General features: G+C 41.5%; 1 protein-coding gene and 1 pseudogene across 2 annotated transcripts in view; both read right to left on the bottom strand.

The window, feature by feature from the left end:
• The window catches only part of Bag4 (BAG cochaperone 4), a 31,491-nt gene that overhangs the window by 5,118 nt on the left and 2,291 nt on the right, over window positions 1-24,082 (bottom strand). The window contains exons 2-4 of one of the 2 annotated variants that reach the window (XM_070016173.1): window positions 8,288-8,392; window positions 1,402-1,656; window positions 109-363 (exon numbers count right to left, since the gene is read on the bottom strand). In XM_070016173.1, coding sequence (XP_069872274.1) covers window positions 109-363; window positions 1,402-1,656; window positions 8,288-8,392 — 615 coding nt within the window. The remainder of the gene's footprint in view (window positions 1-108; window positions 364-1,401; window positions 1,657-8,287; window positions 8,393-24,082) is intronic. The other variant, XM_070016174.1, reaches the window with a different exon arrangement.
• LOC138823006 (group XIIA secretory phospholipase A2 pseudogene) lies at window positions 13,807-15,436 on the bottom strand (annotated as a pseudogene).

The raw sequence follows: 24,082 nt of genomic DNA on the forward strand, positions 1-24,082 counted from the left end.
CCACCAACTTTTGCAGCTAGTTCCCATTTAATCAGATCAATGCAAAAACTTCCCATGTTGTGCTCTCAATTACTCAAGAGAGCAACATAATAGCATTTAGAAATCTACCTTTGGCTGTTGGGGTGGTGGTGAAGGAGGTGGTTGAGGAGAGCTACCAGCAGGCCATGGTGAAGCATTTTCAGTTATGTAGAGATTCCCAGGTGGTGCCGAGGGCGTAGCTGAAGGCCAGGGGTAACGGGCACCCATCCCATAAGCACCAGGAGAAGCCCACGTATCCTCTTGTGGTCGTACAGTCGGCCCTGATTGTGGAATACTTCGATTACCATCCCCATAAGGATAATGGGGCAGGGTCATCCCAGGATTCTAGATTAAGAAGAGCAGACATGCTGGTCATTGCTAAAAGAAACAAACTAATAATAATACTCTAGGAAAGGCATATCCTGAGATGCTAACAGCTCTAAACCAATCTGTTGCCATAGTAGAACTGATTTCTCCAAGCCTGTAAAGACCTCTTCCTAAATAGCAGAAGCAGATCTGGTGATAAACCCTGACTTAAAATGTAAATGGATGCACGGGGGCTGGGAAGGTGGCTCAGTGGTAGAGCACTTGCCTTGCATGCATGCGGCCCTGGGTTCGACTCCTCAGCACCACATAAGCAAAAAGAAAAAAAAACCCGGAAGTGGCACTGTGGCTCAAGTGGTAGAGCGCTAGCCTTGAGCTGAAGAGCTGAAGGACAGTGCCCAGGCCCAGAGTTCAGGCCCCATGACTGGACCCCACCCCCCCCAAAAAAAATGTAATGGATGTAGTATAATAATTTCTCACAGGCACTATAAACAAATTTTCTCCTATGTTATATCTAGAACTCCTCTTAAAAATAAGTAAACATGGTATCATTCATAGAATATTAACAAATACCAAAAAAAAGTTAAGACAAACTATGGAAAACTACTTCTTTTGCTATAAAAATTTTAATGATGGGGCTGGGAAGGTGGCTCAGTGGTAGAGCGCTTGCCTTGCATGCCTTAGGCCCTGGGTTCGATTCCTCAGCACTTCCGGCAAAAAGCTGGAAGTGGCGCTGTGGCTCAAGTGGTAGAGCGCTTGCCTTGAGCTGAAGAGCTGAGGGACAGCGCCCAGGCCCAGAGTTCAGGCCCCATGACCGGACCCAAAAAAAAAAAAAAAATTTAATGATTGTGATACTCAGCCAGAATCTATTTACTGCAAAAACTGTTACAAGAAAGACATTATCAATAAATTAGACCCTGTCTTCAAATCTAAAAAAATTAAATAAGTCTCTGAACATGTAGAATGTTTTCTTAAATCAGCAATAATGTAAATAAATACCTTTCTACTGTTTACAATTTAAAATGCAGACCAAGTTTTTACTAACAGAAAACTGCTCACTTGTGAAGCAGGATATCCTGGAACCTGCCCCCTAAGAGGGGCTGATTCAGTCTGACAGTCCTGCTGGGGATACATCCAACGAGAGACAGGAGTTGGGCTGTTGCCAGGTGAACGGTAAGTGCTTGGAACTTCTGTAGAGTAATTGGTCTGAGGATAGCCAGATGTATAGTAAGCCCCAGAGTATGAGGCAGAATTTGCTCCAGGGCCAGCAGAGTATGCTGGACCATATGCTCCATTTGTGTAAGAATTCAAACTCTAAAAAAAAGCAAAATTGACAGAAAAAAAAAGAGTTAAAAGGCAGAAAGGCCCTCACTTAATGTTCAACTTCAAAAACCTTGGGAAGAGATTAGTATCTAGGGAAAATATGAACTACCCAAGCAATCTGTGACACATTCTTTCTGTTATGATCACATGCCATCTACTGAATTGAGGCTGTAACTGACTGTAAGAGTCTATGTTGTAACACAGGCAAGTAGACTGTGATGAGAGATGAAATGACAAAGTGATAGCTTTAGAGCAGTGCTTCTCAAATATTTCTTTAAAAAAGATTTCCTTAAGTATACCTAACAAATATACTTCACAGATAAAAGTTTGTACCCACAGATCGGAGAGTGAATTCTGGGTGAGCCCAGGGGAATAGATAAAGAAATATCATCATATAATAGAAGAGAGACAGATAGAGACAGAGAGAAAGGATGACTATGAGACAGACTACCTCAGACATATGCTTTGTATATAATGGCTCACAGCCTTAGTTGCTCCTGAGAAAAATAGAAGATCATAACTTATCTTGAAGTAAATTTAAATGAGATAACATAAATATAAGACTTGTGGCACAAAACACACTTGTAATATTTTTCATTTATATATATACACACACACACACACACACACACACACACATATACCTCCAGCCCTTTTTACTGTTTTAAGTTTTCATTACCATATATTAGTCATATAAGAGGCATTTAATTGTGACATTTCCATACATGAAAACAAAAATATATCCTGGTAATCATCTTCAACCCCTCCATCACTCTTCCCTGTCCCCACACTCTTTTATAACAGTTTCAACAGGTATCATTGTTTTATCTTCATACATGCAAACTATGTTGACCATATTCACACTCATTCATCCTCTTCATTAGCCCCCCACAGTCTGTCTGGCATCCTCTTCAACATTGCTCTGGGTTTTGTCTGTTTTAGGGACAGGGTCTCCCCCTTTGTCTCAGCCAGCCCAGACAGCAATCTTAGTATTTACAGTTCCCACTATAGCTGGGATAACAAGTATACGCCATCATAAAAGCTGTTTCTGTTAAGATGGGGGTCTCTAAAACTTTTGCATGAGCTCATCTAGAACCACAAAATTCCCAGTCTTGGCCTCCCAAGTAGCTGGGATGGCAGGTATCACTATACCCAAATGTGTGTTGACCAAGCCGGACTCAAAGCACAATCTTCCAGACCTCTGCTTCCCCAATAGCTAGAAATAAAAAAAAAAAGTTTTTGAGACAAAAGCTGCACTATGTGGGGCTGGGAAGGTGGTTCAGTGGTAGAGCGCTTGCCTTGCATGCTTGGGGCCTTGGGTTTGATTCCTCAGCACCACATAAGCAAAAAAAAAAAAAAAAAAGAGTTGCACTATTTAACCCAGTCTCAATTTTTTACACACACACACACACACACACACACACACACACACACACACACACACACACACACACACACACACACACACACACACACACACACACCGGCTTTTCCTACCTGTGTATCACATTAATATATATTTATATCTGTAGATAGAACTATATAATGTTTTTTCTTTTTTTTTTGGTCTGGTTGTAGGGCCTGAACTCTAGACCTGGGCGCTGTCCCTCAGTTCTTCAGCTCAAAGCTAGCATTCTACCACTTGAGCCACAGTGCCACTTCCTGTTTTCTGGTGGTTTATTGGAGATAAGAGTCTCATGGACTTTCCTGCCCAGGCTGGCTTTGAACCACGATCCTCAGATCTCAGCCTCCTGAGTAACTAGGTGTGAGCCACTGGCACCTGGCTACAATATCTTTTTATTATAAAAGCTCTGAAGAGGCTGGACGCTGGTGGCTCAAACCTGTAATACTAGCTACCAGGAAGGTGACATCAGTGGATCATAATTTGAAGTCAACTCTGACAGGAAAGTCTGTGAGACTCTTATTTCTAATTAACTACCAAAAAAGACAGAAGGGAAGCTGTGGCTCTGCTGCAGTAGACTTGAACAACAACAAAAAAAACTTAGAGATAGTGCCCAAGCCCTGAGGTTCAAGCCTTTGGACTGGTGCACATGCATGCATGCTCACATGCATGTGTGCTCGCATGCACACACACACACACGTTAGAAGAAACTAGGAACAGAAGGAATACACTTCAACATAACAAAGGCTATATGTATAAATCTAATGCCAAACCAATAACATACTTAACTGGGGGGAGGGGAGGGAAATACATCATTTTCCTCTAAACTCAGTAACAAATCAAAGGTGTCTACTCTCCCAACTCTTTATTTAATATAGTATTGGAATTTCTAACCAGAGCAATAAGAGACAAAAAAGAAAAGAAATTCAAAGGAAGGAAGAAGTCAAATTGTCCCTCATTATGCATGATATGATCTTATACTTAAAAGATTCTAAAGATTCCAACAAAAGAACTCCTGATCTAGTAGAAAAGTTTTGGCAATAGAGCAGAACATAAAATCAACACTCAAAAATCAGAAGCTTTTCTATATACTAACAACGAACATGCTGAAAAAGAAACATTTCCAATAGTCTCAAAGTAAACAAAATTCCAGTATAAATTTAACTAAGAAGCAAAAAACCTTTACAATGAAAACTGTAAAATCTTAATGAAAGAAATTGAAGGGCCAAGTACCAGTGGTTCACACCTATAATCCTTGCTACTCAGGAGGCTGACATCTGAGGAATATGGCTCAAAGCCAGCCCAGGCAGGAAAGTCCATGAGATACTTATCTTCAATAAACTACAAAAAGAGCTGAAAGTGCAAGGACACGTGCACCTCCATGTTTATTGCAGCACTGTTCGCAATAGCTAGGATATGGAAACAACCTAGATGCCCCACCACAGATGAATGGATCCAAAAATTGTGGTATCTATACACAATGGAATATTATGCAGCCATTAGAAATGACAAAATAATGGCATTTGCAGGGAAATGGATGGAGCTAGAAGGAATCATGTTGAGCGAGGTAAGCCAAGAACGAAGAGACAAACAGTACATGGTCTCCCTGATAAGTGGATGATGAATCCAAAATGTTAGGTGATATGACAAAACTAACAGGACTTAAGAAACAAAGAACTCCCACTCATCTGGTTGAACCACTACTAAATATCCCCATGCTGCTGATCACATATATGGTATATAACATATGAGCACCGTTATATATTACAGACTGTGATAGACAATTTGCTCCAGGAAAGTTAGAATGAACTTGTGACTTTAAATGAGCATCATTATTCCACAATACTGTGAATTTCCGGAAATTAAGTAATCACTTAATCACGATCAAAAAAAAAAAAAAAAAAAAGAACCTTGGGGAAGGGAGGGAGGGAGGGGATGGTAGGGGGAAAACAATGGAGGGGGTAACAATGTTCAAGAGGAAGTGGAAGTGTACTCATTACCTCACTCATGTAACTGTAACCCTCTGTATAGTATCTCTACAATAAAAAAAATTAAAATTAAAAAAAAAAAAAAAAAAAGAGCTGAAAGTGGAGCTATGGCTCAATTGATCAACCACTAGACTTGAGTACAAAAGTGCAAGGACTGTGGCCAAGCCCAGAGTTCAAACTCCAGGACTGGCAAAAATACAAATAAAAAAAAATTTTTTAAAAAGGAAGGAAGGAAGGAAGGAAGGAAGGAAGGAAGGAAGGAAGGAAGGAAGGAAGGAAGGAAGGAAGGAAGGAAGAAAGGAAGGACAATAAATATAGAAATACCTTTTATGCTCATGGATTGGAGAATGATTATCAGGAAAATGGCCATACAGAAATCTACAGAGTCAATTCAACAGCCATCAACATCCCAATGGCATTTTTTGTAAAAATAGAAGAACCAGTACAAAAATTCATATGGAAGCATGATAGATCCCATCTAGCAAAAGTAATCCAAGCTAGGTACAGTGGTTCACACCTGTAATCCTAGTCTCTCAGAAATTGGGATCCATGATCTTAGTTTGAAGCCAGACAAAGCAGAAAAGTCCATAAGACTCCACCTTCAAAATAGCCAGCAAAGCTGAAGGTATGGCTCAGTGGCAGAGTGGCTGTCTAGCAAGGCTAAAGCCCTAAGATTAAACATAAGCATTGCCAAATTAAAAAAAATAAAATAGTGGTTGGGAATGTGGCTTAGTGGTAGAGTGTTTGCCTAGCATGCATGAAGACCTGCGTTTGATTTCTCAGTATCACATAAAAAGAAAAATCTAGAAGTGGCACTGTGGCACGTGGTAGAGTGCTAGCCTTGAGCAAAAAGGAAGCTCAGAGACAGTGCTGAGGCCCAGAGTTCAAGCCCCAGGACTGGCAAAACAACAACAACAACAACAAAAAACAGGCTCTGTTGGAGAGTACGTATCAGCAGGAGATAGGGAAGGTAAATGGAGGTGAGTGAAAATGAATTATGAAGTATTTTATACTTAAATATGCATATATATGGAACTAGAACAATGAAACCAGTTGAAACTGTTTTAAGAAGGGAGGGGCAAGAAAGACTTTGAAGAATGGAAGAAATTGATGCACTATATTATATGCATATATGGGAATGTCACAATGAAATCCCCCTTGTTCAACTAATTATGATAATTAAACAAAACCAGTTGTAGTTAGGTGTGGTAGCTCACTCTTTAATCCCAGCTACTGGGGAGGTGAAGTAGGAGTAGTGGTCCAAGGCAATCTAGGCAAAAGCTCTAGACTGTATCTGGGGGGTTAAAAAAAAAAAAAGACAAAAAAACCCTAAAATAAAAAAGAAGGGAATACAGCAGGATACTTGTGTAGAAAGCATGAGGTCCCTAGTTCCAGTAACAGTGCCCAGGCCCCAAGTTCAAGCCACACAACTGAAAAAAAGAAAAAATAAGAAAAATGTTGAAGTCCTCCTCACACTTTCTGATTTCAAAATTCACTACATAGCTACAATAATAAAAACAGTTTGGCATCAGTACTCAGGACAGACATACAGATCCACAGAATAATGAGTGTCTAGTGTCTTACTCAATGAGTAAGAACAGAGTCCTGAGATGTACAGCTACCAATATAAAAAAAAGAAAAAGAATAAGAAGTTAAACTTCACATAGTAATTCAAAGTGGATCATAGACCTAGAGTAAATGTAAGAACAAAATTATTTTTTTAGTTCTTACAAAAAGAATTGAAATAAATGTTTATGACCCTGGGCTAGTCAAAACCTTCTTAGAAATAACACTAAACAAAAGAACAACAGAAGAAAAATAGACTTCAAAAAATTTAAGACTTTTGTAATTTAAGAATAAAAAAAAAAGCCAAGCCGGGCGCTGGTGGCTCACACCTGTAATCCTAACTACTCAGGAGGCTGAGATCTGAGGATCTCGGTTCAAAGCCAGCCCGGGCAGGAGAGACCGTGAGACTCCTATCTCCAATAAACCACCAGAAAACCGGAAGTGGCGCTGTAGCTCAAGTGGTAGAGCGCTCGCCTTGAGCTGAAGAGCTGAGGGACAGCGCCCAGGCCCAGAGTTCAAGCCCCACGACCGACAAAAAAAAAAAAAAAAAGCCAGGTGCCGGTGGCTCACGCCTGTAATCCTAGTTACTCAGGAGGCTGAGATCTGAGGATCATGGTTCAAAGCCAACCCAGGCAGGAAAGTCCATGAGACTCTTATCTCCAATAAACCACTAGAAAACCGGAAGTGACACTGTGGCTCAAGCGGTAGAGTGCTTGCCTTGAGCAGGGACAGCGCCCAAGCACAGCGTTCAAGCCCCACGAGCGACCAAAAAAAAAAAAAAAAAAAAAGAATAAAAAAAAAAAATGAGCCAAGTGCAAGTGACTCCCATCTATAATCCTAGCTACTCAGAAGGCTGAGATCTGTGCATCACGGTTCAAAGCTAGCCCAGGCAGGAAGTCCATGAGATTTTTATATTCAACTAGCCATCAAAAAGCCAGATGTAGAAGTGTGGCTCAAGTGGTATAATGCAAGCATGACTTCAAACCCACATATGAAAAATAAAATTTAAAAAAATTAAAAAATTAAGAAACAGAAGATCCAAGAGCCAATGGCTTACTCCTGTTATCCCAGCTATTAAGGAGACTGAGACCCAGAGAATCAAGAGTTCAAAGCCAACCTGGTCAGAAATTCTGTGCAATTCCATCCTTAAAATAACCAGTCAGCCGGGTGCTGCTGGCTCACACCTGTAACCCTAGCTACGTATGAGGCTGAGATCTGAGGATCACCATTGGAAGTCAGCCCAGGCAGAAAAGTCCTGTGAGACTCTTATCTCCAATTAACCACTCTAAAACTAGAAGTAGAGCTATGGGTCAAAGTGGCAGAGCTCTAGTCTTTTTTTTTTTTTTTTGTTGGTCGTGGGGCTTGAACTCTGGGCCTGGGCGCTGTCCTTCAGCTCTTCAGCTCAAGGTGAGCGCTCTACCACTTGAGCTACAGCGCCACTTCCCAGAGCTCTAGTCTTAAGAAAAAGAGCTCAGGAGCAGTGCTCAGGCCCTGAATTCAAGCCCCACAACTGACAAAAAATAAAACAAAATAAAATAAAATAATCAGTACAACAAACCAGGGCTGAAGTTCTGGCTCAAGAAGTAGAATACCAGCAGAGCCAAGAAGATGAGCAAAGATGCCCTGAATTCAAACTCAAGAAGAAGGGAAAAAAGGATAACCATACCTGGCCTGGCAACTCTGGCCTCACAGGATATGTACTTGGGTATGGAGCCCTTGGGCGTGCAGAATTCCAGTAGTTAGAATTGTAGCCAGGATATGGTGGTTGTTCCTAAGAAAAAGAAGATAAATTCACCATTAAAAATATATATATAGGGGCTGGGAAGGTGGCTCAGTGGTAGAGCGCTTGCCTTGCATGCATGAGGCCCTGGGTTCAATTCCTCAGTACCACATAAGCAAAAAGAAAACAGCTGGAAGTGGTGCTGTGGCTCAAGTGGTAGAGCGCTAGCCTTGAGCTGAAGAGCTGAGGGACAGCGCCCAGGACCAGAGTACAGACCCCACAACTGGACCAAAAAAAAAACAAAAAACAAAATTTGTTTCTATGAGGTGACTCACAAAACCCACATTTGATTGCCCTTATCCATCTCTAATAACTACCCCCTCACCACTAAAGGCATTTTGTGTGTGTGTATATGTGTGTGTGTGTGTTGTCCTTTTTTGCATGTATGTACTGGTCCTGGGACCTGGAAGTCAGGGTCTGGTGCTGTCCTTGAGCTTTTGTGCTCAAGGCTAGCACTCTACCACTTTGAGCCACTGATGCACTTCCAGCTTTTTAGTGGTTAACTGGAGATATTAACAGACTTTCCTGCTTGGGCTGGTTTCAAACCGTAATCCTCAGGTCTCAGCCTCTTATACCAGAACTAAAGGGTTCTGGGGTTGTTTTAAGACAGTCTTGCTGTGTAGTCTAAGCTATTGCTTTAGTCTGGTTGTGGGGTGTTTGTTTGTTTTTTACCGTGCTGGAGATTGACCTGAAGACCTTATAACATGTTACATTAGTAAAGTGCTCTACCATTGAACTACAGCCCCAGGGAGTTTTTTCATTTTCTTTTTCTAATATCTGTATCTTTTTTTTTTTTTTTTTTTTCTGGTTGTGGGGCTTGAACTCTGGGCCTGAAGCACTGTCCTTGAGCTCTTCAGCTCAAGGCTTTTCTGATGGTTTATTGAGATAAGAGTCTCATGGGCGGTCACCAGTGGCTCTCACCTGTAATCCTAGCTACTCAGGAGGCTGAGATCTGAGGATCACGGTTCAAAGCCAGCCCATGCAAGGAAAGTCCCTGAGACTCTTATCTCTAATAAAACCACTAGAAGACCAGAAGTGGCGCTGTGGCTCATGTGGTAGAGCATTTGCCTTGAGCTGAAGAGCTGAGGTACAGCACCCAAGCCCAGAGTTCAAGCCCTACGACCAACAAAAAAAGAGTCTCATGGACTTTTCTGCCCAGGCTGGCTTTAAACCATAATCCTCAGATCTCAGCCTCCTGAGTAGTTAGGATTACAGGTGTGAGCTACTGGTGCCTGGCTAATACCCATATCTTTTAACTATTACTGTGAAAATACAGATTTCTAATTTTATCAGTATGCTTATTCTTTTTAAGTATAATACTTACATGATGGTAACAAAATAATGCCAACTTTGTTGAAAATTACTAATATTGCTAAAATAATTCAAGGTTTTCATGTTTTGTTTTGTGTTCTTGATCTACAGGATATCCCACTAAGGATGTGAAATTATTGCTTTAAGTTTGCTTAGGGGGTCTGGAGTGTGGATGAATGCTTGTTTGGCATGGATGAAACTGTGAATTTGGCTTCCAGCTCTACAAGAAAAAAAAAATCACTTAGAGGCTGCTAGATTATTGCCTTAGTATGTATAAAGAAAGCCCTGGACGGACTGGGAAAGTGGCTCAGTGGTAGAGTACTTGCCTTGCATGCATAAGGCCCTGGGTTCGATTCCTCAGCACCACATAAGCAAAAAGAAAAAAAAGCTGTAAGTGGCGCTATGGCTCAAGTGGTACAGCACTAGCCTTGAGCTGAAGAGCTGAGGGACAGCGCCCAGACCCAGAGCTCAGGCCCCACAACTGGACCAAAAAAAAAAAAAAAAAAAAAAAGGAAGTCCTGGATTCATGTCCCAGCACATAAATGAACAAAATACAAAATTAAGAGCAAATAACAAATTAAGATTTAAAAGGTTTTATCTAATTATGTGAAATAGTTACAACGTCCTAAAGTCAGGTGTACGAAAGCCTCCTCTCCCTTCCTTCCCTTCCTGCATCTTCCCAACCATTGCTCCCCACGCAAAAAACAGTTCAAAAAGCAAAGGTAAAGCAGTAAAATGAAGGCCTAGCAAGAGTGAAGCCCTGAGTTCAAGCCCAGTACAGCCTTAAAAAAAAATAGCAAACAAGAAATCCTATCACATTAATAACTACACACAGAAAATAATTCAAATAGCTTTAAATTTTTCTTTATTATTATTGTAATGTGATATAGAAGGATTACAATTACATGAGTCAGGTAATGAGTACATTTCCTTTTGTACAGTGTCTTCCCTTCCCTCATCTCTCCCATCTCCACTCACAAGTTGTAAATGGTTTACTTTCATCACAGTGTCCAGAGTCAAATAACTCTTGAACAGTCTTCTGAATGGGCATCTCAGGAATACATATTCTACAGGCAAAATAAATGTGAAGAAATCTAAGGGAACAGCTACTTGGGAGGTAGAAGGATTCCTTGAACCTAGGAGTTTTGAGATTAGTCTGGGCAACATCGTGAAATATCCTCTCCTCACCACCTCAACAAACAAACAAATACACTTAGAATATTATTAGCAGTGATATTAGCAGTGTAATTTTTTAACTATTTTGTGTGTATGCAGAATAAATGACTACTGCAATTTTATGGGAAATGGTTTTCATGTGGGTGGTGAAATGCGACAAATTCAATAAAATGTACAATAGGGCAAGTTGGAGAATAACTGAGTGGTGATGGATTTGGATTGGAGGTAGCAGTATCAACTCACATTATAGAGCATAATTCAGGCGAAACAGCCATACAAATATGGGTAGAAGGGATAGTGTGCCCGCCCAAGAGATTTAGCTGTCACTGCAGACACCACCATCATGAGAACTGTTAAGAGAGAAAACACCCAGTCCTTCAGAATTATATTCAAGGTTATCTCTGTATATTTCACAGATACCCTTTATCAAGTTGAGAAAATATCCATGTGTTACCAATTTATTGGGTGTTTTTTTTTATCATAACAAGATGTTAATATTTTCTATCTATTGAGATACAGTATAATCACAGTTTTTGTCATTAGTCAATTGATGTAATTTGTTATATTAACTAATTGTGTGTGTTGATATCAGAGCTTGAACTCTGGTCCTCAAACTTGTTTTTCTTACATTTTCTCCTCCCCTTTTCCCTCCCCCTTCTCCCCCCCACCCCAGTCAGGACCTGGGGGTAGTCCTGAGCTTTTTTGGTCAAGACTAGCACTCTACCACTTTGAGCCATAGATCCATTTCGAGTTTTTTGGTGGTTAATTGGAGTCTCATGGACTTTCCTGCCTGGGATCACTTCAAAATTCCATCCTCAGATCTCAGCCTCCTGAATAGCTAGGATTATGAGTCACCAGCGCCTAGCTTTTAATTTGGCTTTCTTGCTTTACCACTTGAGCCATGCCTCCAATCTGGAATTTTACTTGTTAATTAGAGAGGGAGTCACACAGACTTTTCTGCCCAGAATAGCTGGAACTACAATCCTTCAGGCTCCTGAGTGGTTAGGATTATAGGCATGAGCACTGGCACCTGTTTTGAGTGACTTATTATTAACCAGTACCAGTGGTTCATGCCTGTAATCAAACCTATTCTTATAGTGTACAGGTAATGGACCCTCATTCAACTGCCTGCCTCAAGGTGTACGTACACTTTCCTAATAAGTTACTTTTTTTTGCCAGTCCTGGGGCTTGAACTCAGGGACTGGGCACTGTCCCTGAGCTTTCTACCACTTGAGCCACATGCCACTTCTGGCTTTAACCTGTTTATGTGATACTGAGGAATTGAATCCAGGGCTTCATGCATGCAGGCAAGCACTCTACCATTAAGCCACATTCTCACCCCACATAAATTACTTTTCAGGAAGGGTGATAATGAGTTTGAACTCAGAGCCCTGTGCTTGCTAATAAGCAGGCATTCTGTCTGAGCCACACCTCTAGCCCTTTCTCTCACTTGTATTATTTGAGGTAGGATCTTGGGTGGTTTTTTTTTTTTTTTTTTGGTCTGGTTGTGGGGTCTGAACTCTAGGCCTGGGTGCTGTCCCTCAGCTCTTCAGTTCAAGGCTAGCTCTCTACCACTTGAGCCAAAGCGCCACTTGCAGGTTTTGTCTTTTTTGCTTATGTGGTGCTGAGGAATCGAACCCAGGGCTTCATGCATGCAAGGCAAGTGCTCTACCACCAAGCCACCTTCCCAGGCCCTGGGTGTTTTGTTTTTTTAACCTGCACTTGTTCTTGGCCTCCTATTTCATGATTTCTGCTTTAGCTAAACTGACAGGTATGTATTACTATATTTCTCTTACTCTATTGAGACGGGAGTCTTTCAAACCTTTTTGCTTGGACTGGCCTATTTTAGAACCTTAACGTTCCCAATCTCAGCCTCTGATATAGTTGGGATGACAGATGTGTGCTACTGTGCAGCTGTCTGTTGATAAGGTATTTTGTGTTTTGCCCAGACTGGTCTCTAACTTTGATCCTCCCAGTCTTAGGCTCCCAAGTAGCTAGGATTACAAGTGTGAGCCACTGTGTCTACGTAATCAACTCGTTTCTGGTGTGCCTCTACTGGGACTTGAATTCAGGGCCTAAGTACTATCCTTCAGCTTTTTTTGGTCCAGGCTAGCACACTATCACTTGAGCTACAGCTCTACTTCCAGCTTTTTGGCGGTTAATTGGAGGTAAGAGTCTCACAGACTTTCCTGACTGGTCCAGCATTGAACTGTGATCCTCAGATTTCAGCCTCCTGAATAGCTAGGATTACAGGCTTGAGCCATTAGCACTGGGCTGGGTTTTCTTTAATATTCAATCTCATTTACTTTGGTTATTATGAGTTATATACATTTCAGATTTTACTCACCTAACACACACCTGGTTGTGACCTTGGTCACTAGACAAGGAAAAGAACCAGGGAAGCAGCAATGCCCTGGAAGACACCTGAGAGGGCAGGTGTGCCTCTTTACCATCCTCCACACATTTTTTTACTCTGAGGTTTTAAATGCAGTTTTGTAAGGTCTACATAAGTGTAAGCTGCCTTACCTCTGTTGTGTACGATTGTAAGGCTGTGTCACTAAAGATTTTTATTGGTTTTTCATAATCAAAGGTATTGTATAGATATGCTTTGTACTGAACTATAGTAGCAATAATTTCTGTACATGATCAAGAGTTTACTGCAGCATTTCTTTTCCTGTTCTGTTTTTGTTGTTGTTGTTGTTTCCTTAAGGGTTAGCATTAACAAATGGCAAGGACTAGGAAAATCAACAAAGATTTTAGAAGGGACTTTACAGGACACCGATTTGTGATTCTGTGGATGTGACACTATTGGATGTGATTCTAAAATCTTTTATTGAGCATTGTCAAATTTGTAAGCTTCGTATGGATGGATATAATATTTATAACGCCCTTCTAAATTTGCTTCCATAGATGTGAAATTCTTTTTTTTTTTTTTTTTTTTTTTTTTTTTTTTTTTTTTTTGTCGGTCGTGGGGCTTGAACTCTGGGCCTGAGCGCTGTCCCTCAGCTCTTCAGCTCAAGGCGAGCACTCTACCACTTGAGCTACAGCGCCACTTCCGGTTTTCTGGTGGTTTATTGGAGATAGGAGTCTCGGGTCTCTCCTGCCCGGGCTGGCTTTGAACCGCGATCCTCAGATCTCAGCCTCCTGAGTAGCTAGGATTACAGGCGTGAGCCACCAGCGCCCGGCAGATGTGAAATTCTTAACCTTAATATTGTCTTTGAAAATGTTGAGAATTCTTTTTCTGTTATACTTTATGGTTGGCGCATTGTATTACTGCAAGAAATATCTGATTTTCACAGTGCAAAAGTTCTTTCAAATGCATGTCTTTTTTTTCTAAATCCATTTGTTTTAAAGCACATTTTAAATGTAGTTTTCTCATTCAGTAAAAGTTGTCTAATTGAAAAAAAAAGAGGTAAGGCAGGTTATACTTATGTAGCGAAAACATCATCCTCATCTGTCACCTGCTGTCAGATTTTCCTTTACAAATCAGTTTTTTCTTCATAATGACACCTGCATGCAGTTCACTGGCTGCCCAGACACAGTCTACAGCCTAAATGTGTTAACACTATCAAAGAAGAGGTCCACCATTGTCTCCATGCCTGAATATGCTGAGCCAGCCCTAGAGTTTTCAGCAAGTTGTGTAGATCTTGGTGAGGCAATACTGGATATTCTTCATTGCAGTAGTTCTTGCTTTTGCCACAGGTCTCCATGGCACTGGTTGTGTTAGTTGCAGCCCTTTGTCAGGGAGGGGATGCTAATGTTGAGAAAATGCCAAATGGAACGTCACATCCATTTGGCAGGGAAGGTTTATATCCATAGTGTGAAAAAGGCTTCAGTTCATCACTGCACTTATACCAGCAGAGGCCATCCTTGCCCCCACAGGGCAGTATTCAGATACGTGTGGATCCAGTGGAGGCCATCCTAGATAGTCTTCAGGGTCACTTTCCAGCCAGTGGTCTGCTCTAGCTCAGGTTCCTGGCCCCAGATGGCTGCAGCCAGGACAAACGGGAGGATGAGTACAGGCCTCAGGGACCAGGCCATTTGCAAAGCTGGGCAAGCCACTCCTGGCTCACCCTTGCCAGGCCCACCCCAGAGCTCTAAGCAGCGGTGTGGTTCCTGGGCTGGACCTCAGGCTCCAAGGCTGCATCTTCTTCCCAGTAAACTGGTAGCACCGACTGTTTTTCTTCTGTTTTTTTTTTTTTTTTTCTTCTTTGAAACAGTGTTCAGTTTCAAAGGGACCCAGATCCACAGAGCTCTTCACTCTGTCATGCCAAATCTGAAACTTGGCATTGTTTTTAACTTATTTTTATTATTAGATTGTGCAAATATTTGTATTTGTATTTTAATATTGTTAGCAACAAAGATTTTCCATATAAAATAATGCAATTAACACTAGAAAAATCTTTTTTTTTGGGGGGGGGTCCGGTCGTGGAGCCTGAACTCTGGGTCTGGGTGCTGTCCCTCAGCTCTTCAGCTCAAGGCTAGCGCTCTACCACTTGAGCCACAGCACCACTTCCGACTTTTTCTTTTTGCTTATGTGGTGCTGAGGAATCGAACCCAGGGCCTCAGGCATGCAAGGCAAGTGCTCTACCACTGAGCCACCTTCCCAGCCCCTAGAAAAATCTTATTATGGTTCGGCACCCATGGTAGTCTGAGATCTTGGTTGAAGCCAGACCAAGCCAAGCAGTCTGTGAGACTCTATTTTTGTTATTGTTGTTGTTGGTCATGGGACTTGAAGTCTGGGCCTGGGCACTACCTCTCAGCTCTTCAGATCAAGGCAAATGCTCTACCACTTGAGCCACAGCACCGCTTCCAGTTTTCTGATGGTTATTTGGAGATAAGAGTCTCATGGACTTTCCTGTCCCGGCTGGCTTTGAACCGTGATCCTCAGATCTGAGCCTCCTGAGTAGCTAGGATGCAGGCATGAGCCACCAGTGCCCGGCTTGTGAAACTCTTATCTACAATTAACCAGCAAAAAGAAATGAAGGCGAGGGACAAGTGTAGAGCATTAGCCTTGAGAATAAAAACCAAGCAAGACTATAATACCCTGTGTTAAAGTCCTAGAGCCAGCAAGTGCACACATATGCACACATATACACAAATTCTATTATGTAGAATTTAATCAGAGTATGAACTCACATGCTTTGTATTTAAAAATACTTCCAAGTACTTAATTTATAATGGTCTAGAAGGAATGACAATACAATAACCATTGTACAACTGGCACTCAATTTGGGTTCCAGCTCTATCAGGCCCTTCAGTTTTCAGATTCTAAAAAGACCAATCTCTTGCCTTTATTCCCCAGCCTAGAAGCTGTAGCTGTTTACCACAGTTACTACTGTTTTTTCTTTTTGCACTTTTCAGATATCCAGTACCTGTTTAATTTCCCAAATCAAATTATTTCTTAAAACATTAATGTCTTTCCAAAAAAATAGGTTCTTAGCATGTGAAAAAGCCTGGATTCAATTCCCTGCAACAAAACCAAACCAATGTTTCTGATATCCAACTTGTATCTTACTTATGCAGTTCTAAACATTATTCTCTATTAAAAAAAAATTAAAATCTCTTAAAGTAATAGTTGAGTATAGACATGGGCAAGTTTGTTGCACCAGAAATCAAAAGAAGCTATCAAAAAAAAAAAAAAAAAAAAAAAAAACCCCAACAGGTCATATCCAAAGGAATTACTACAAGAAGGACTTCCATTGGCACGATAGGTAACCAAATAAGCACTTTAAAACTGACCATCAGCCAGGTGCCGGTGGCTCACGCCTGTAATCCTAGCTACTCAGGAGGCTGAGATCTGAGGATCATGGTTCAAAGCCAGCCCGGGCAGGAAAGTTCGTAAGACTCTAATCTCCAATAAACCACTAGAAAACCAGAAGTGGCGCTGTGGCTCAAGTGGTAGAGCGCTCGCTTTGATCTGAAGAGCTGAGGGATAGCACCCAAGCCCAGAGTTCAAGCCCCACAACCAACAACAACAACAACAAAAAGACCATAATAGGCTAGGTGACAGTGGCTCATGCCTGTAATCCTAGCTACTCAGAAGGCTGAGATCTGAGGATCATATCGCAGTTCAAAGCTAGCCTGGGCAGTAAAGTCCAGGAGACTCTTATTTCCAATTAACCACCAGAAAAGGAGCTGTGGCTCAAGTGGTAGAGTGCTAGCTTTGAGCACAGAAGCTCAGGGACAATGCCTAGGCCCCTGAGTTCCAGTCCTAGGATTGGCACCAAAAAAGGGCCATCTGTGACTGAAAGACATTTGGTACTGAATTTGTGTGTGTGTGCGCGCGCCCGCGTGCGCACATGAATGCATATGTGCTATAAAAATGAGTTTGTGTGTGTGCTATAAAAATGAGTTCATATTTATGACCATACTTTTATAAAGAATAACACAATTCTTTACTCTGTAATTTTAACAGGACTTAGTATGAAAAATAAATCTTAAAATGCTTATCCTTGGCCACACCTAGTTGGTGGCTCACACCTATAATCATAGCTACTCTCTGAGGATCATGGTTTGAACCCAGTGAGAAAGGCAATGAGATTCTTATCTTCAATAAACTAAAAAAGAAAAAAAAAGCTGGAAATAGCACTGTGGTTCAAATGGTAGAGCGCTAGACTTGAATACAAAGCTCAGGAACAGCCCCAGGACTGGCACCAAAAAGAAAAGAAAAGAAAAGAAAAGAAAAGAAAAGAAAGAAAGAAAGAAAGAAAGGAAGGAAGGAAGGAAGGAAGGAAGGAAGGAAGGAAGGAAGGAAAGAAGGAAGGAAGGAAGGAAAAATAAGGAATCCTTAGCCTAAAATTCATTTTTAGAAAAATCATCAGCCAGGCACTGCTGGCTCATATTTGTAATCCTAGCTAATTGGTAGAATGAGAATGGGAGGGCTGCAGTTAAGAGGCCAGCTTAGGCAGAAAAGTTCATGAGACCCCTTCTGATCCTATAACTGGGCTTACTCATCCTGCCATCCTAGCTATAATAGGAGGCTGAGGTCTAGAGGATTTTGGTTGGAACTCAGCTCAGGAAGCGGGATGTAGTATCATGAGCCTTTAATCCCCCACAGTGATGGAAAGCCTAAAATTGGCAGATCAAAATAGACATATCACAGTCTAAGTACACATTTGTAAAAAGCAAGACCCTATCTCAAAAATAAACAGCATAAAGTCGGGTGTTAGTGGCTCATATCTGTAATCCTACTCAAGAGGCTGAGATCTGAGGATCCTGTTTCAAAGCTAGTCTGAGCAGGAAAGTCTGTAAGACTCTTCATCTCCAATTAATCACCAAAAAGCCAGAAGTGGAGCTGTGGCTCCAGTGGAAGAGTGCTAGCCTTGAGCAAAAATGTTGAAGGACATAGCCCAGGCTCTGAGTTTAAGCCCCAGGACTATCAATTAATCAATAAGCAAGCAAGCACAACAAAAAGCTGAGTTCAAATTACAGCACTGCCAAAAAAATAAAAAAATGATGGATCAATATCGACATGGTGGTTGTTTTGATGTTTACATAATTGGAGACACTAGTCAAAACTCAGAACCCTAAGTGTTAAATCTACTAAATGTATGCTACACAATAATTTACTTAAAAGAAAAAAATAGGGCTGGGAAGGTGGCTCAGTGGCAGAGTGCTTGCCTCACATGCATGAGGCCCTGGGTTCGATTCCTCAGCACCACATTAACAGAAAAAGCCAGAAGTGGTAGAGTTCAAGTGGTAGAGTGCTAGCCTTGTGCTGAAGAGCTCAGGGGCAGTGCCTAGGCCCAGAGTTCAGGCCCCACAATCGACAAAAAAATAATAAAACAGAATAGAAAAATAAAAAATATACTCTAAACAATAATAAAAATTTCTAGGTTAATTTAAAAAGGATGGTCTTTGTCTCCCCGCCCCCATCTCCCACCCTTTTAGACAAAACAGGACAAACCTAAAAATACCTTCAGTAACAATGAAAACTGTGGTTCACTGCCTTCCTAAGCTGGCACTACTACTTACAGGAAAGTGGTTAAAGTAAATTCTATTCTATAAGCTGACGATTTTATCATGTGTCCAATTCTTTATAAATTTTTACTTGTTGACTGAAATACAAACTAAAACAAGGCTAACAACAAAAGCTTTCACAAATGGTAGAGAAGTTTTGTATTTTAAAAAATGGATTAAAATTATGCAGGATAACTAGGCCAAGTGGCAGTGACTCACATCAGCAATCCTATTCAGGAGGCTGACATCCAGAAGACAGCAGTTCAAAGCTAGCTCAAGCAGAAAAGTCCAGGAGCCTCCATTTCCAAGAATAACTTAAAAATAACAAGCAAAAAGCTAGGCTGGAAGTGTGTTCAAATGGTAGAACATCAGATGAACAAATAAGACAAGCAAGTATAAAATCCTGAGTTCAAATTCCAGAGTTTGAGAAAAAAATTAATTCTTTTGAGATATAAAACCACATCTCCTATGAAGGCTGGAGTAAATTTTTTTCATTTTATTTTAGAACTAGTTAGGAGAAGTGGCGAACTAAAGCTGCAGGACTTAGTACTAAAGCATGTGCTTAGCATACTTAAGGTCTCAGGTTCAAGATCCAGAAGCAAAAATGTATATATGGAGGAGCCAGACACCAGTGGCTCCCACCTGTAATCACAGCTACTCGGGAGGCTGACTGTTCAGATCCTGGTTCAAGGTAAACACAAGCAGAAAAGTTCTAGAGACACCCTTCTCAATGAAGAGCTTAGTATAGTGACACATACCTGTTATCCTAGCTATGGGGAAACAACACAGGATGATCAGGCTCAGTCATGCACATGGGCAGGAAGCAAGACTATTTCAAAATTAACAGTAGAAATAGGGCTGGAAGAGTGGCTAAGGGGTTTGAACATCTGTCTAGCAAGAATGAGGGCCAGAATTCCAACCCCAGAATCATGAGAGGAAAGAGAGAGAGAGAGAGAGAGAGAGAGAGAGAGAGAGAGAGAGAGAGAGAGAGAGAGAGAGAGAGAGAGAGAGAGAGAGAGAGAGAAAGAGAGAGAGAGAGAGAGAGAGAGAGAGAGAGAGAGAGAGAGAGAGAGAAACAAGTATGGTTAAATTCAGAAAATGACTTATCTATCATCCTAGCAAGTCAGGATGCTGAGATCTAAGGATCTAGGTTAGAAGCCAGCCCAGACAAATCCTTGAGACATCTCCAATTAACCAGCAAAATAAAATGTGGCTCAAGGGCACAGTACCAGCCATGAATGAAAAAGCCAAGCCAAGTGTACAGACCTGAGTTTAAGCCCTGGTAAAACACACACACACACACACACACACACACACACACACACACACACACACACACACACACACACACACACACACACACACACACACACACACACACACACACACACACACACACACACACAGTGACTTTCCAATATTCCTCTGCAAGTGTACAGACCTGAGTTTAAGCCCTGGTAAAACACACACACACACACACACACACACACACACACACACACACACACACACACACACACACACACACACACACACACACACACACACACACACACACACACACACACAGTGACTTTCCAATATTCCTCTGCGAAATATCACCAGCCCAATAAATCTAACAGTAGAGAAATCTAAGTGGTATTGATATTATATAAATTTGCCTTTATACCCTGAAATTACACAAAAAATATTTGAAAAGAACATTATAAGTTATTTGTATATCCAGTGGTACAACTCCATTCCAAAATCACTAATAATTCACTTTATGCTTCAATCTTGAGCACCAGCACTTTTTTTTTCAATCGAAGCCAAGCTTTTCGACGATTTCTGTCTTTCCCCAGGCACTTGGTTACATTTAATTACTCAGTGATTCCTATCCTACTTTCCTTACTCTCAAATCAACAACAATCCTCCCCTCTAATTCAATTCAATCTCATTTTCCCTAAACCATACTCCATCCTTCTGTTCACTTTCTTCCTGACACAACAACTCATATTCCTCTGTTTATAAAGACACTCAAGTCACCTAATCCTTAAATTTCTTCCTTAAATCCGAACTCAGTGACTGTTTTTCTCATTGGCTAAAAAGCTTCTAGAAGAACACTTTATACCAACTGCCTTCTCATCCAAACCTCCCATTCATTACTTTATTTTGTTTATTTATTTATTTATTTTTAATCAGTCCTGTGGCTTGAACTCAGGGCCTGGGCATTGTCCCTGAGCTTTTTTTTCTTTCCTCAAGGCAAGCACTCACCACTTGAGCCACAGCACCACTTCTGACTTTTTCTGTTTATGTGGTGCTGAAGAAATCGAACCTAAGTCTTCATGCATGCTAGGGAAGCACTCCACCACTAAGCCACATCCCCAGCCCCATACTCTACTATTTTAAACTCTCATAACTAAAATTAACAGTATATGTTAAATTACCAAATCTAGCATACTCTTTTTAGTTCTCATATCACTTCCCTCCCAAATAACTGTCTATACTTGATTTTTTCTCCTGTTATTCAAGTACTTGCTCTTATCACCTTTGATTCCCTTTTCCCAACCTCATTCTAGAATTTCAAAGAATTCCCTTAGCAACATTACCTACTCTGACACTTGATGATTCTCAAATCCCCATCTCTCTTCTGACTGTGTTCTAGGACAACTGATTGCCACAAAATCTCCATGGTTTTTTTGTTGTTGTTGTTGTTTTTGAGGGGTGGTGGTTGGGTCATGGGCCTGAACTCTGGTCCTGGGTGCTGTCCCTCAGGTCTTCAACTCAAGGCTAGCCACTTGGGCCACAGCGCCACTTCCAGCTTTTTCTGCTTATGTGGTGCTGAGGAATCGAACCCAGGGCCTCATGCATGCAAGGCAAGCACTCTACCACTGAGCCACCCTCCCAGCCCTGCCACAAAATCTCAAAAAAGAAAAAGGAAAAAAAAAATGTGAGTTTTTTGTGATTGTTTGTTTTGGTTGTTTTGTGTGTGTATGTATTCATCCTGGGGCTTAAACTCAGGGCCCAAGAGCTTTTACTCAAGGGGGGCACTCTACCACTTCAGCCACAGTTCCACTTCAGGATTTTTTTAAAGTTTACTAGCAATGATCTGATGGACTTTCCTGCTTAGAACTTTGAACTGTGATTCTCAGATCTCAGCCTCCAGAGTAGCTAGGATTACAGGCATGAGTCAATGGCTCCTGGCTGCTTAATCAATCCAATATTGCATCCAGAATTTGACACCCAGTAAACATCTAACAGGTCTCCAGAAGAAATGAAAATATAGTTAATTAACAGGAGAGAATTTTGTTGTTATATCTTCTAACATTTATACTATATCCTAAAAAAATCTTATCCCCAGGGCTGGGAAGGTGGCTCAGTGGTAGAGTGCTTGCCTTGCATGGATGAAGCCCTGGGTTCAATTCCTCAGTACCATATAAGCAGAAAAAGCCAGAAGTGGCGCTGCGGCTCAAGTGGCAGAGTGTTAGACTTGAGCTGAAAAACTGAGGGACAGCGCCCAGGCCCAGAGTTCAGGCCCCATGACTGACCCTCCACCCCAAAAAAATCATATTCCCTATAGCAACCTCCTTTATCCTCTCCATCATCCCAACTCCTTCCCAATAGTTCCCAGAAAATACTTCTTCAAGCTCCTCTCTTAACTAATTGTTAGATTTTTGGTATCAAACTAAACCACTATTTTCCCATAAAAGTCTGTTCTTCCTTTTTATTTCTGTGCATATGAAATATTGAAACTTCAGAACTGTCTTATGTTCCTTCCACATCTTCCACCTCAACTTATTATTCTACTTTGAAAATACCTTTCAAATCTACACAATTTAAGCATCTCAAAACTAAAATGGGTAGCTGCAAAAAAACAAAAAACAAAAACAACTCATAAAATTTTAACTGCATGCCTGTAATCCTAGCTACTCAGGAGGCTGAGATTTGAGGATCATAGTTTGAAGCCAGCCCTGGCAGGAAAGTCTGTGAGAATTTTTATCTCCAATTAACTACCAAAAATGCCAGAAGTGGAGCTGTGGCTCAAGTGGTAGAGTGCTAGCCTTGAGTAAAAAAGCTCAGAAACAGTGCCCAGCTCTGAGTTCAAGCCCCAGGATCAGCACCAAAAAAGAAAAAAGAAATGTTGACTTAAGAATCTAAATAGGGGGGCTGGGAAGGTGGCTCAGTGGTAGAGTGCTTGCCTTGCATGCATGAGGCCCTGGGTTTGATTCCTCAGCACCACATAAGCAGAAAAAGCTGGAAGTGGTGCTGTGGCTCAAGTGGTAGAACACTAGCCTTGAGCTGAAGAGCTGAGGGACAGTGCCCAGGCCCAGAGTTCAGGCACCATGACTGGCAAAAAAAAAAAAAAAAAAAAGAATCTAAATAGGGGGCTGGGAAGGTGGCTCAGTGGTAGAGTGCTTGCCTTGCATGCATGGGGCCCTGGGTTCAATTCCTCAGCACCACATAAGCAGAAAAAAGCTGGAAGTGGCACTGTGGCTCAATGGTAGAGCACTCGCCCTGAGCTGAAGAGCTCAGGCCCAGCGTTCAGGCCCCACGACCAACAAAAAAAAAAAAAAAGAATCTAAATAGGGCTGGGAATGTGGCTTAGTGGTAGAATGCTTGTCTACCATGCATGAAGCCCTGGATTCGATTCCTTAGTACCACATACACAGAAAATGCCAGAAGCGGCAGAGAGAGAGAGAGAGAGAGAGAGAGAGAGAGAGAGAGAGAGAGAGAGAGAGAGAGAGAGAGAGAGAGAGAGAGAGAGAGAGAGGAGAGAGAGAGAGAGAGAGAGAGAGAGAGAGAGAGAGAGAGAGAGAGAGAGAGAGAGAGAGAGAGTTACTGGGAAATGAACTCAGGGTTTATTGGAGATCAGAGTCTCACGGACTTTCTTGCCCGGGATGGCTTTGAACTATGATCCTCAGATTTCAGCCTCCTGAGTAGCTAGGGTTACAGGCGTGAGCTACCAGCACCTGGCATGTGAATCTTTTGTATTAATTTTCAAGTCCTAATTTTTTTTTTTGGGGGGGGGGTCCGGTCATGGGCCTGAACTCTGGGCCTGGGCGCTGTATTAATTTTCTATTACTATGTAAGAATATCCAACACTTAATTTTAAGGCCATCCTGTACTTTTTTTTTTGCTTTGTTTTTTTTTGGGGGGGTATAGTCGTGGGGCCTGAACTCTGGGCCTGGGCGCTGTACCTCAGCTCTTTAGCTCAAGGCTAGCACTCTACCACTTGAGCCACAGTGCCACTTC

Source organism: Dipodomys merriami, unplaced genomic scaffold (assembly GCF_024711535.1).
Source record: "Dipodomys merriami isolate MVZ:Mamm:240054 unplaced genomic scaffold, mDipMer1.0.p SCAF_12, whole genome shotgun sequence".
NCBI lineage: Eukaryota > Metazoa > Chordata > Mammalia > Rodentia > Heteromyidae > Dipodomys > Dipodomys merriami.